This window comes from Lytechinus variegatus, chromosome 17 (genome assembly GCF_018143015.1).
Source record: "Lytechinus variegatus isolate NC3 chromosome 17, Lvar_3.0, whole genome shotgun sequence".
NCBI lineage: Eukaryota > Metazoa > Echinodermata > Echinoidea > Temnopleuroida > Toxopneustidae > Lytechinus > Lytechinus variegatus.
The window spans coordinates 28,703,062-28,717,615 of NC_054756.1; the positions used below are offsets into that span (position 1 = coordinate 28,703,062).

Consider the following 14,554-nt stretch of genomic DNA (forward strand, 5'->3'; position numbering starts at 1 on the left):
TGACAATTTTTTGGGGAATACATGTAATTTAAATTATAAAAGTGGGTCACCTGGGGACACATCATAACTCAGTGTGTCACTTGACTTTAAAAATTTTCTGTGACATTGTGGTATACCTTTTTACTTGGATGCGTGGCAAGATTAGTTTTGAAAATGACTAATATAGTAAGCGGCAAACTATGGTCAGACAATATAACTGAATTATCGACCTACCAATACACCGAGGCTCTGGATACCAATCGCCTGACTTTGAGCATGTGGTAAATTTACGATAGGGCATGAAGCCGGGGTCGCACTGCACTTCGACTATATCCCTTGGCCGATACATGACGTCATCGACCAGCAGACTACCATTGGTAATTTCCGCAGGAGGGCAGTAACTGTCATCTGAAAGAAAAATTAGAAGAATAAAAAAAAAATCTGACTATCAAAGGAGTGATTATCTCCACCGGAAATTTCAATGGATTTCTTGCCTATTGTATGCATTTCAGTGTGTGTATAAATCCGATTACCATGATATGGTGTCATACAGATGTTCAGCCCCCATCTCACTTATTCCGAATCAAGCAGAATCAGCCAGAATTAAATGACTATTGTTCGACCACAAACTGGTCAAGTTTTAGAAAAAAAATGCATAGAATGCATTCAGAATACAGTAAGAATGTATTCTGTTGAACACCGTTTGATATTCTTTCCACTTCGAACGCATCTCAAACATTTCGAACATGACCTAAACGTTTTGAGCGTCCACAAGAACTGGCCAGAATATTCCGAATGCAAATATAAAACAGTAAGAATCTTAGAATGCCCCTCGAATATCCAAGAACGCTGCTCAAATTTTAAACCTGACTCCATTGAGGCTCATTTCGACTCTAGTGTGACAAGTGTATGATGAGTCGCCTGGTAAATTTACCTTATCAGAACTCCAATTGGGTGAATTCGGACCCCCTCCCATAACTTTCAAGATATTCATTTTTTTTTCATTCCAGCTGATTCTGCTTGATTCCTGCTGAGTGCAATGGAAGGCGTTCTCTTCCTCGTCATCATTATTAGCGAGTTTTGATATTGCAGCAGGGACAGATGCTAGTACACAGTAAATACATTAATTAAACATGCCCGTCAGATCACAATGGCCAGCTGAGAGGCCTATGTCGACAATTGGTGAACCGGGGTTAGCAGATCTTCCTAAGACTCCTAGCTGACGACAAATTGCTTATACATGTGAGTCGTTTGTCCAGGGTCACGATTTTTTAGTTCTTTTTAATCACCGATTTTCGACAAAGACTGATTTGCCATGAAGGACTTTGGACAATATATTCTCTACGTTCCATGATGCGTTTGTATACTGATTGCAAACACTCTCTATTAAAACAACTCAATCATGATCGTCTTTATAATCATCATCGTCGTCATCATCAGCATCATCAATGTCATCATCATCATTAACATCATCATCGTCATAATTACCAGCAAGATCCCTCCAAAGAACCATGACCATCATTAACAACATCGATACCACGATCTTGTTAGCCAGGATGAGTATCACTATCAACATCGTCATCCCCGTCTTACTACTCATGCAATCGTTGTCATTACCATCATCATGACGAGAATAATCACAATAACCGCATCTTCATCATTATCATCATCATCTTCATTATCATCATCATCATCATCATTATCATTCCTACCTGTGAACGTTAACATGAACCCTCCCGCCCCTGCCGAGTCAGCTTCCGACGTGAAGAGCACGGTCACCTTGGTAACTCCTTCAACTACAGTCTCTTCAAAAGTATCCTCTGCCACCACTGTACGAGTTTCCCCTCCTTGGGTAATGACCACTTTATCACCGCCGGTGAGGCTCAGAACAGGCATCCTGACGGTGGTAAAGGAGTTCCCTGTGATCGTGGCCTCCCAACGACAGGTGAAGCCAGCAGAGTACTTCCCTGGAAACCCCGGGGAGACGATGCTGATGTTCTTACCCATCGTCTTGCCTCCACAACTTCCTTGGCTAACTGTTCGTGATAAAATGCGTTTTGTAAATTACATCGGATAGTTCCACTCAGTTTTTAACGAGATGGTAAACAACGTAGACCTAAATTCGTTTTTGTTTTAATGCAAACTGACTTGACCAAGCACCCCGGCACTGAGGAACGATACTAAATCCCTACAAATTATTACAATGTACGGCGAACTCTTACCCGTTTTTCATTCATGTATGCCATTTTTTATGTGTCCCTTTTTGGATCCAAAGTTGTACAGTCTAATACTTCAATGTCCAATTTATGTGCCCCTTCCCTTGTGGAAGTAATCGTTGGATTAGTTTCCCAATCAAATTCAAAACTCATTTTACGCTCGAAAGCGGCAAAGAGTAAAATACTCTTTGTAAGATTTGGTTGCTGCTATTTCTTCTGTTATGTTGCCGTTTCTGCTTCTACAAATATAGTTTAACCATAACTACTATAAGTACTACTACTACTGCTGCTGCTGTTGCTACTACTAGTACTACTATTACCACCACCTTCGTTTTAATGCATGCCAATGCTTTTGATACATTTATTAATACAGCGAAAGGAGGTTACATACCGTCGTATACGCTGGCATGGGATGGACCACCGCATATCTCCATGTCCCCTCCAGGACAAGAGAGGTTGCATTTTTCGAGGTGCTCCCCTCCCATTTCGGCAGGCTTCTCTCCATACGTCCCGCAGTCACAGGAAGATGGTGCTTGGACCGCGGCATACTGGAAGCCACCCATGCGGCATTTTTCTATACATGAAACAACACTGAGGTCGTCAGGATCCTTGGGTTGGGACTTGCCGGTGAGGGCGGGCGACCCGTCATCCACGGCAATACATCCTAGGTAGTTTGATACTAAATATAAAAAACATAAAAACGTTTAAATATTGAAAGACAATCTGAGAGCGAGTAGAAAAGTATCAAATATCTTTAAAATATTTGTTGAATTCCATCTGTGCAGTTGGATATATCACACAAGGGACATCTTCAAAATTGCATGAAATCCTTCACAAAAAAGAAAGAGGGACACGTCTCTGGTTATTTTTTTTTCAGGAAAAGGACAAATCTAACAGAGTACCAACAGAATACCTCCATCGAACGGATTCCAAAGAGAGCATTGCGTCTCATCTATGGTGATCAGTATGTGACATAAAAGAATGCTCTCCAACTTTCCAAACTTGACACTCTTTATCACCGACGGGATGTGCCCTGCTTGAATTTTGCCAAGTCTCTCTTTATCAGGTTTCGTGACTGGTTACCTGAACTTCAGAGCACTCATAGATCCCTGAGACATAGTGATAAACTTAGAGAACCCAAATGCAGGACTGTACGGTATCGGAGTAGTGCCCTGCCATTTCTCGTCCGACTACTCTGAATAAGAATGGACTGTTTTAGCTTGCCGGGTCGGCTTAAATAGATCTGTTTATCATAGTCTATACATATGCAATGCCATGATTTAATTTGTAATATTTGCTAATTGATTTGTTAATGCGATATTAATTTTAGATTTCCTAAACAAAATGGTTAGTTTCAGATTAATTTTAATGATGTTTTACTGATTTCCCGCCAGTATATCTCTATTATTCAAATTTGTTTGTACACTAGGAAACGCTTCTGACCATAATCTTCATATTTTCACTGATTTAAGGATTGTTCATTATGTTTGTGTTTAATAGATTACTTTTTTAATAGGTAATTACTTGAAATCGATAAACGTAAAATTTTAAAGAAACTGGCAGTATACTAAACAAATTAAAACATACGCTGCCCACTTTCTCATAATAGCACATGCATGAATCATATAGTTTTTTTCTTTATCATTTTATTTTTCCGTCATTTGAAATACCTCTTTCCAAAATGTTTAATGTTTTCCGTTAATTTGTTAATTATTTCCGATTTTATTATAATTGAATACTACAATGGCATACACACTATTCATTTCCTAGACACACAATTCACTTTAAGTTAATATTTCCTTCTAGATTTCTACAACACAATTAGTTTCAATATAATACTTTATCCGTGTCATTTATTTTGTATTTATCTATGTTACTGTTTGAATATATTTTATTATCATTATTACCTTGTAATACATCGCAATTCGGCCTTAGCCGCGATGATGTCTGGATTTTTAATAAACCATTTATCTAAATCTACACATTAAGCTCTTCAGAAAAAAATGATTTCTGGAAGTACAATTCTGGGTAAAAATAGAGGATTAAAAACATACCTTGACATTGTATTTTTACGAGACCTGCTCCTTGAAGGCAGTCCGTCCTGGCGACCATTCCTTCGCTTTGGCAGTCCTCTAATGTCTCCTCGTTTCCTCGGCATTTAACATTATTATGCCATACATCACCGCTTGGTGGCACAATATCAAACGGGATAGACGAAAGAGCTGCCCCGGGGTATCCTAAAGAGGTATACATCATAATAAAGGAATAATTCAAAATTTAGCTCGGCCATGACGGCAAAATGACTGTTATCTGCAAATATCCAAATAATTTTTGAGCCAGGACCCTATTTTAGCACTGTTTGCAGTTCATTCATAGATTGACGGCTTGTTTTCCTATAGACCCCGTTTAAATACAAAGAAACATTAAATATTACAACCCTCATTTTTATATCACTTTATTTTTCCCCCTTTCCCCCTTAAAATTGTGTTGTTTCTTATTCTTTCTTCGTGGATCCCCATTCCCAGCCATCTTGTTCATTCATTTCTTTGTAATCATCCATGACATGCATATATTTATTTACACTCCTCAATCTCCTATTTACGTTCATTTTACATTATTTTGCGTTCTGTTCGAGAGATAAGCGTGATACAAGCCTCGCATGAGCTGGTCTCTCCTTTCCATTTTGGGGGGTTTCTTTTCTGTGCATATAAACAACTATTTATACACTTTAATAACTTTTAAAAATACAAATACAAATGTTACCTCAAAACATGATATTATACTCATGTACCGAGTAAGTGGGATTATACAGCTTAACAAAATGTGACAAATGCATTTTTGAGAATTTATTACATTATTAGGACGTAATATACTATATCATAGTTACATACATATTTATATGATACATTTACGCGCGTTTATTAACAGAGCATTCGTCATCAATTGTGCAGATGAATTGTCTCTGAGCTCTTATGCTCCATTTCCTAAGGAAACACGATTAACCTACCTAGTTGCCGACATGCTACTTGAGTTGCGTTGAAGTCCCAGCCGGTTGCACAGATCGTTCCCCATGCTGCATTGTGGAATATCCGCAAGATTCCTTGGAAACCAGTTTCACCATCGATTAGCTGAAGGGCGCCCTCTGAAAAGACACAAATGGGGAGAGATTTCCAAGATCATTTCATAAAAGAAAATGACAGATAGAAGTCTTCAATTGTTTTTAGCATTAGACATTCCAGTATTAACAGTATCTCAAATTCCAGAGGCAAGATAAAGAAACAAAATGATATACTCGCAAGGATATTTTCCCCCAGTAATAATGATAATAAAGTTACTCTATGGGGAATTTATACTCTGCTGCTAAAAGTGGATCATTCACCACACTTTGCAACAGTGGCTCGTCGCTTCGAATCTAATCCACATCATTATTTTCTTCGACAAGAAACCGATCCCCAATGTGTTGCTCTCAACCCAGGTGCCCTAGGAAATGGGGATCTGGCATGAATTTTTCGCTTGGAAAGCAGCGCACATTTTAGGACCCCGATCTCATCTACTTTCCTGAAATGATTTGCCATTTTTTCTACATTAATGAATATCAAATTCGATTTAAATGTAAGATTTTATTGGTAGTATCGAAATGGACTAACTTCTTTCGGCCTACTCGCTTTTTCCTCGCCCTCGACTCTGGGCAATACATGTTGTGTTTCCCTCAAGGTTTAATGATATGATATAGCATGGACATGTCCCCTTATTTTCCATGCACGCATTTTACTTAAGACATTTTCGTTGACACACCCATATTATGGGTGTCGTGCAACCTTTGATAACATTCAGCATCCAACATGCACGACACAATTTTTAATCCAATGGAAGGCCTCCGCGGCGATGCTTGCATTGCGCCTTATTGTCTATTGATGATTCTTTTCTTCCCGTCCTCATGCATAACTTATACCAGTCGTTATCGAACGTATTTGCTCTCTCTCTCCCTCTCTGTAGCTATAAGGAGAGCTTCATATTTTGGCATATCCCTATCAAAAGCACGACTTGAGGTGTAAACGAGGGAGAGGTATTGGGAAGTGCATCAACGACGATGGAGCTGATACGTGACTCTAATGATGGAGGATAAACTAAGGCGGTGGCTCTAGAGGATAGAGGGATGGATGGAGGGGAAGGAGGGAGTTCGTCTGGGGACCTAGCAGCTGAATAAGAGGAGTGGAGAGGGTGGAGAAAGGATGATGGAGTTTGAATAGAGACGTGGGAGAGGAACTGATAAAGGTGATGCGTGGCCATGGTGGATGAAAGAGAAATATATTTATACAAAGAAAGAGATAAATTGGGATAAATATGCTTCTCCGAGTAGAAAGAAAACAACACGGGATGAGAGACTGCAAAAGCATTTAAACAACAATGTTCTCCTTTTCGTATACGACGTATGAACAATATAGTAATAAACTTTCGATTCACTTTTAGTTACAAAAGTAATGTAACCATGTAATTAACATCTAACACTAAGTTCAATATTCTGATGAACGGCATAACCTAGGCCATGGCCTAACTTTTCACTAAAAATTGTGGGAAGCAAAAAAAAAAAACAAAACGAAACAAAACGAAATAAGAAAGAAAAGGCCTAAAACTGTGTGTTTGTTTAGTTCACTGATGTTGAACATTTTTTCATACTATAATGGGGAAGGAAATAATTAAATTATATTTTCCAGGCAGTTGTGAATGATTTTACTAACAAATCTAACATGTTATGTCAGAGATCTGTGTCACAGCCTGTTACCCATAGTAAAAACCACAACTTTAGACCAAAATTAAACCGAATTTAGAATACGGTCCTATGATTCATTTTAGAAGAAAGATAATGTACTGTGGTGTAAGTATATATATATACACATAAAGTATAGACAAAACATTTGTAGTTAGGCCTTAAAAAGCAGGTACTCTTCTATATGTACGCCAGAGTTGTTTCTACCAAGTCCATGAATGCTTTCCGAGAGAGAGTTATTGTTAAAATTGCATTGAGGGACGATTGATCAAATTTGAAGATGTGCTGTATGAGATTCGTCCCGGAGCAAGTAGGCTGACCTTTTAGAGTGATCTCCGTTAACTCGTAGCCTCTACCGTAAATAAAACAAATTTGCCAACGACGTTATGCCATGCCCTACCTGGCATACGTTATACCCGTTTGCTGCAGGAAACGCGATGCTAGTTTGACCGCACTTACCCCTTGAAGGCGCTAGTGAGGTCTTAATACTCGGGACTTTCCAGGAGCGCTGACGCAACTTAGTATGGCCTATTATCACAATTTTGTGCATTAAAAGGGAGGTGACATTGTAATCATTTACAACCTTGCATCGGGTAGAAAAGTAGTAGAACAATCAAGAAAGATGAGTATATACATTTTTCTTTCTAATTTCGAGGATAATTACAAAGTTGGTAGGTAGTACATGTGGTGAATGCCCTAGCCACACATGTTTAAGTGACTCCAGACCAACCAGGTTTTTTTTCGATATTTACACTGATGAACCACAAATCCACAGACAGTTTCATTGGCGTCAACAAAAACAACAACACGAAAAATCTACTTCAGAATCATTTTTATGAGTCTGCATGGGTTTAGCGCTGAGTAGATATCACAAGACGCAGCAATGCTGTCTTTTCAAATATCCATAAGATATTAATGATACGGGGCCTCAGAAAACAGGGAATGTCTGTTAAATCAAATGTTAATCATTCATAGTCGCCTAGGTCTGCTGCTCCATCTAGCCAAGGCACTTTTCGTATTCTCTTATTTTCCCCTTGATAGTGTGTTTTATGTGTTTGGCCGGGGTGTGTCTCCGTACTTGCTTCCTGTTATTGATAATCATCATCCTAATTCCTTATTCTGCTGCACTGGCCTGATCCCCTTTTGGTAAAGGAGGAAGTGGATATGTGACTTTTTTTATATTATAAGGGGAAAGCACGAAACCACGCTTAAATATAAAGTTTGGCAAGATTTTCCATGACCCGATCTCAATAAATAAACTGTCATTTCAAAATAACGTATTTTAAAGGTAAACTATGTTTATTTTTAAAAAATAATTAAAGCGCTATTCCAACCAAATAAAAATAAAGAATGGAATTAACTCCCACAGTCCACAACTGAGGCACCAATACTCCTGCAATTTAAGACACAATTATCAAAATTGGGTTTTTAAATGGGCTCTAAGAGCCTCCTTAACCCTGCCACACTCATCTGTACACCCTCGTCGTGAAGACAGTGAGATGTGGCCATCAAGGTAACTTTAAGGTAACTTCAAGGATAACATAAATATTATCTTAGGAAAAAAAAAATTCTTACAATCGCAACGAGTATTAGTACCAACCAAATACAAATCAAAGGTGCGTTTGACAAGACTACGGAATGGAGAATGAATTATCCTTTTCGGCCCGGGGTGCATTTGGGACTGGTTTCCCGTACTGCATAAAATCAAGCGCTGATTCGCGAGGCGTGCGCTTGCGATGCGGATAGCACATTATACGTGTTAGTCCGCAAGTAAACCACAGTATCATTAATTTGGCATTACCGTGTTTTACAACAGACCGCACCAGTGCCGCGGGTATGTTAATAACATCAAGCGAATAAAGGGTATAACCTCGCTTGTTTATGAGTTGCATAAACACTCAATACATGGACAAATCTGAAATGCATGGAAAATATGTGATCATTCAAATAGTTTTATGTTGTTTTATTATCTTCTAGTTGTTAAGTCAATGGTGGTGCCGCAAAATCATGACCAACCATTTTTTTTTGTTACAATGATGGAAGACATATTTTTTCCCATTTGCTTAATATGACAACAAGTTATGTCAGAATATGGCGTACTGACAAAGAAGATAGATTGAAAGACATAGTAGGCCTACTACATTCACATCTACTACAGATCAAGGTACGTTATCCGGGATCATTGTGGCTAATCTCTCTAATCGTCATTCACATTTCACTGCTTTTTAAAAAACATGTAAGCAACTTAAGATAATATATCTTTTCTTATGGTATTATGTGCATTTACCTTACCATTTTCACCCTTTTACGGCATCGTGATTTAAATGATACTGAAAAAAATTGGATAAATCCAATAGGAAAACAGTTATTCTTCCGTCGGCCAGATTCTTGGCGACATGTAACGGAATATCATTATAATATCGTCAATCCTGTGTGATCTACGTTATTGTTTTTACAATAACGTGATATAATATCTTGTAGTGTTTATCTCAACTTCGTTTCATTCGTACCTTACCTGCAAAATGATAAAGATGTGGAATTACACACGGACTTTCATGTAATAAATGCATGTTTGAGCATTTATAATGAAAATACGAACTCCAAAATAAACCAGTAAAACCTTACACAAAAACAATTGCAGATAAAACAATAGTCTTCTGGATGGCTACATCTCATGGCAACCACTTCGCTACAATGGGAAACCACTTACATAAATCATATTTAAATAGTGACGATGACAGATATTATGACAATCAAGCATTCTAGAAATATTGGTATTAGCAAAGACAGTAGGGAGAAGATTGGAGTTGTCGAGTCGTTATTAGAATAATTAGCAAGATTTATTGCCAACACTCCATTAGGGCCACTTTAGGTTGTTCGCTGCAGTTATAAGTACATGTAAGCCATAATTAGAAAAATACACATGTCCTGAATAAAGATCACCATATTATAATATAGATATTAGCTTAGATTGTTTATATTTCATTATGAAACAATACTAAAAATAATAAAGATAGCATTGCACACAAGATCACAATCATGCTCACACACAGTTGGAGATGAAATGTTAAATCTATCATATTCAGTAGGAGTCTGAATTCTATAGACTAAGAATTTTGTATCAAGGAGCTGTAACCTCCTTCCTTCACCCTTGCTTGAAACGAGGCTAGGTCGATTGCCTTCATACATTATTAACCTTGCTAACAATTTGTTCCCGGCCACTGACTCCTGGTCATGCACTTCAACTAAACCAGATGAGCTTTATTTAAAGAAAGATGCGGTCAGTGTTGCTGACAGGTCTAAAACGTATTTTTAGATTGTGTTTCTCTTTTTCGAGTAGATAAAAAGGATACAAACCAAAAGTGGTAGCAGAAATGATTCATTAATTTTATCATGCTGGTTATACTTATTTCAAGAAGTAATCATACTTTGATTCGTTTGTAAATCCATCATTTTGCTTTCAATAATGACTTTTGACATAATAATCAGAAAACAATATAGATTATTTCAACCTTTTCCCTTTTTTCTTCTCTCTTTTTTTTCTTGGTCGTGAAAAGAAAAATCGTTAAGAGGCAAGAGCCCCCAAGCCGCCATCTGTACGCCACAACTCTCATATTAACAGTATACTATTATTTATTCCCTTTATCTTATTTTCCTCATTTCCCCTCTTATTTAATCAAATAGTGTTTGTCGGCAAGGAGAGAGAGTGTAAATGTGTGTGTGAGGGAAGTGGATGGGTGTATGTATGTGAGTGTGTGTGTGTGTGAGAGTGAGATAGAGAGAAGTAAGGAAGAAAGAGGGGGATATGGGCGAGATGGAAAGAGAAAGAGATAGAGAAGGAAAGAGATGGCAGATAGTGGTTAGACATATACTCCTTTTTTATTCGTCTCTAATAATACGAAATTTCCCTCTGGTAATGTGAAAGTCCTTGGGGTCGGCGAATAATGATTCCATAATATTTTTGCCTTCATGATCTCGTTACCTAACCAAGGTCATTCTAAATCATATACCTTGGAGAATGAGGTGAATATAAATGATGTCTTTTGCATAATATGAGACGCTATCTCATGATTATCATGGCCATCTTCTGTAGCGCTTTTTAAAAGCCATCGATGATTTCTGTAACCTCACACACCCATAACCACAAACTATAAACTCACGCACACACACATTATGTTTACGCAAAATATTTATGTTTCGTTATCAGTAATTTGGTACCCACTCTTTCTCTCATTTACATGTATCTCTTTCCTTTCCCAAAAAATATTCTCCCTTCCTCTATCGCTGTCTTTCGTCTAATTTTAACTCATCTTAGACATAAAAATAAAAATATATTACGTCCGATCACTGGCAAATCCAGGCGGGGTGGGGGGGGGGGGCAGAGCCGGCCGCCCCCTCCCTTTGAGAGGCACAATTAAAATTTGTAATGCAAAAATTTTTTTTTTTCGTGGACGAAATGTCCTTAATTTATTTGAAACCCTTTTTTTTTCTTTTGCTTGTCATTTGTTTCTATGGAAAATGTGCCCCCCTTTAAAAAGTCCTGGATCCGCCCCTGTGTCCTATATTAGCTCTTTTCTAACCCTCACTATCTAACTCCAGTCTCTCAACATTTTGGAAAATGTGTTGACCATCTTCCGATATTCATTATCTTCTCCGATCGAAGGTCATTTTCTATCAAAATGAATTGATGCTAAAAAACGGTACTCTTTGTAAATTGGAAAATGCTTCCATGGTTATCGTAATAATATCTTATAGCGCATCGGTTGATACTATATATGAGAGCTTCATGATCACGGTGATAAGGATGACAAATTGTTTTTTTTTGTTCACAACGTTGTTACACATCCCCATCTCTCTCACTAACTCACTCACACGTTCGCACCCCTAAACATTTACCATATTATTCTCACCCCTCACTCTTTCTTTCTTTGGTAAACCACTGTCTCCTCTTTTCTTTTGTTTTTGTATTCACTTTCCATCTCATTGTTTCTTCTCTTTCTCCGCTCATAAAATGTCTACTCGTGTGTTTCCTTACAACCTTTATGATCAGGAAATGACGGTCATCTTATATATTATAAGACTAATTCAGATAAAAAAAGATAGTGACAATGACCTCTAGTATCACTCTATCTTGAAATCAGATGTCAATATGTTTAGAGGAGATTTAAATGTGTGCTAGCCAAGAAAATGATAAAACCTTAACTAGATACAGTATACATGCATAGATCTGTCAAATAAGTCATGTATCTGTCAGTCTGTCGTTCACTTTATCCTATAAATGGGCAAATTGTTCAATGAATCTCGAAAAGGATTGGTGGTCGAATGAATGTCGAAGACAGGGCAAGCAAGTTTACATCGCTGTGACATCCTCGTGTGCACATATTACTATTTTAAAAGTTATTGGTAAATGAATTCGGAGTTGGAAGAAAATTTCGACCATTTTATTGACAGCAACCATGAAAAGATTACAATATGTTATTCGCGCTGATATATGGGATATCGTTGATAATTAAAAATATATATTATTAACTTAAAAAAAGAACACAGCTGTTTAAAATCTTTAATATCTATTCAAAGTTTCAATTCAGTTCAGTTCAACGTTTTATTCAAGTTTAAGCAACGCTTCTCCAATTTAGATATAGAAGCAAATACACATGAAGCACAATCTCTGTTTTTTCGTAGGCCAATGGATCCATGGTAGGCCGATGTATAAATGGACGGAGTATATAACCACCGAGTATATTATATAGCCACGGAAGTGGATGGCAATAAATTCACAATCCTATAATGAAATCCAGCGATATGTAGAGGGATCTAGCAGAGGAGCCACAGAGCGCATAAAACCTGCCTCATTGAATTACATGATCTCAATCTTGATTTTCTCCATCTCCGTTTCTCTCTCTCTCTCCTTCCCTATACCACTCTATATATTGTATCTTTACGTATCCCCCTTTCGATTATCTTTCACTCGTATTATTTTTTTTCCTCTGCACCCTTGAAAGCAGTCTTTTAAATCCCCAATCTCATCTTTCTCCACTCTCTCCATTTTCTATCACGGGTGCTGCTTCAGTCAATGCTCATACACACTTGTCAGAATAACAACTGCTCGATTTGTATAACAAGTTTACCATCAACCAATAACTGAAATATTTCAGTAAATATAACACGTTTGTTATTATACAACTTTTCATGAACTGGGTCCCTTTACTTTTTGTCCGCGTTCCATACTTTCCATGATTTCCATAGCCCTTTTTTCATTTTGTAAAAAATTTCTTTTAAATTTTCTTTTTTAAACCCTGTTTTCCTTGTCCTCAGTTCAACCTTAATACCAATCTCCTCCCTCCCACCATTCCGTTGCTTTCTGCTCCCTATCTGTCCCCTTATCTTGTATCAGTGTTTTCGGCCCCACAAGGTGTAATGGATTTCAAGTACAGACATTTGAGAATGACCGTATGGACGATAAAACATCAAAGGTAATAGATGTTCGCGATGGGATGAAGTCATTTACTTTGTTGGTATTGTTTTTATTTTTGCTTCTTGAGACCCTCTGTGCTTCGTTAGAGTTTTCTTTGGTTAAAATACCCCCAACAATTCATAGGTCCGGCCGGTAGACCCACATCCTACATTCATGAAATTAAATACAATTAATCAAGACCAACCAAATACTAAGAGAATAGGACCATGATCACTACATGTATAGAACTTCAACTACGTTCGGAAATGTAGATTTTTTTATTTTACTTTTTTTTATTTTGTTTTGTTTTATTTATCATTTATTTAATTATTATTATTATTATTATTATTATTTATTTGTTTATTTATCTATTTTTTTTTTTTGGGGGGGGGAGGGTAATATGCTCTCTGTCATGTCTTTGGCAAAAGTATGCCTACCAATAATGATTTGATTGAATCCAAATGTACGGTGGTTCATATCGTTGTATCGAGGGAGACGTTATATTTAATTAATCCACTTTTCCTTGGATGGATTTAATGTGTCCCATTACTATGCGAGACATGTCGAGTGCGGGTTGAGCTGAACTATGGCAAGGAGGAGTCATGGAGGCAGAGTAGAGGGGGTGATTCTAATTGATTAATTGGTTCCCAGCCAATCAGATGCCAGTTTCCCAGTGGCTTATAACAGGTTTTTATCTTAATTGATAATGATGTTGATAATAGTGATAATAATTACTTTTACGAAATATGATAATAACAATAATCATAGTAATAGAAATGAAAGTAATGATAATAATAATAATAATAATAACAATAGTAATAATAATGATGATAATACTAATAATGATGATAATAGCAATACGACCCGAATTGCTTTATGAAGATGAAACCGCTCCCTGGAAATTCGTACTAAGCCGGAAATGTAATTTGACGTGCTTCACAAGAAAGGAAGGGTGTAATTTATTAGCTTTAGGATATGCTTATATAACGGGATGTCTTTACTCAACACAAAGTACCTTAAATAGATAGGGTTAGGGTTACATTCACTTTGTATTAAGACTAATGAAACACGTGTATAACCACGTTGAGATGTCACACAAAAGTGACTGGGGTCGAAGACTACTTGCGTACCCTTTCT

At 37.3% G+C, this 14,554-nt stretch overlaps 1 protein-coding gene across 2 annotated transcripts in view; it reads right to left on the minus strand.

Annotated features, from left to right (window-relative positions):
- LOC121431103 (scavenger receptor cysteine-rich domain superfamily protein-like) overlaps positions 1-14,554 on the minus strand; it is a 44,415-nt gene that overhangs the window by 10,469 nt on the left and 19,392 nt on the right. For both annotated transcript variants that reach the window (XM_041628601.1, XM_041628600.1), the window contains exons 2-6: positions 5,203-5,337; positions 4,250-4,432; positions 2,587-2,874; positions 1,692-2,015; positions 214-387 (exon numbers count right to left, since the gene is read on the minus strand). In XM_041628601.1, coding sequence (XP_041484535.1) covers positions 214-387; positions 1,692-2,015; positions 2,587-2,874; positions 4,250-4,432; positions 5,203-5,337 — 1,104 coding nt within the window. The remainder of the gene's footprint in view (positions 1-213; positions 388-1,691; positions 2,016-2,586; positions 2,875-4,249; positions 4,433-5,202; positions 5,338-14,554) is intronic.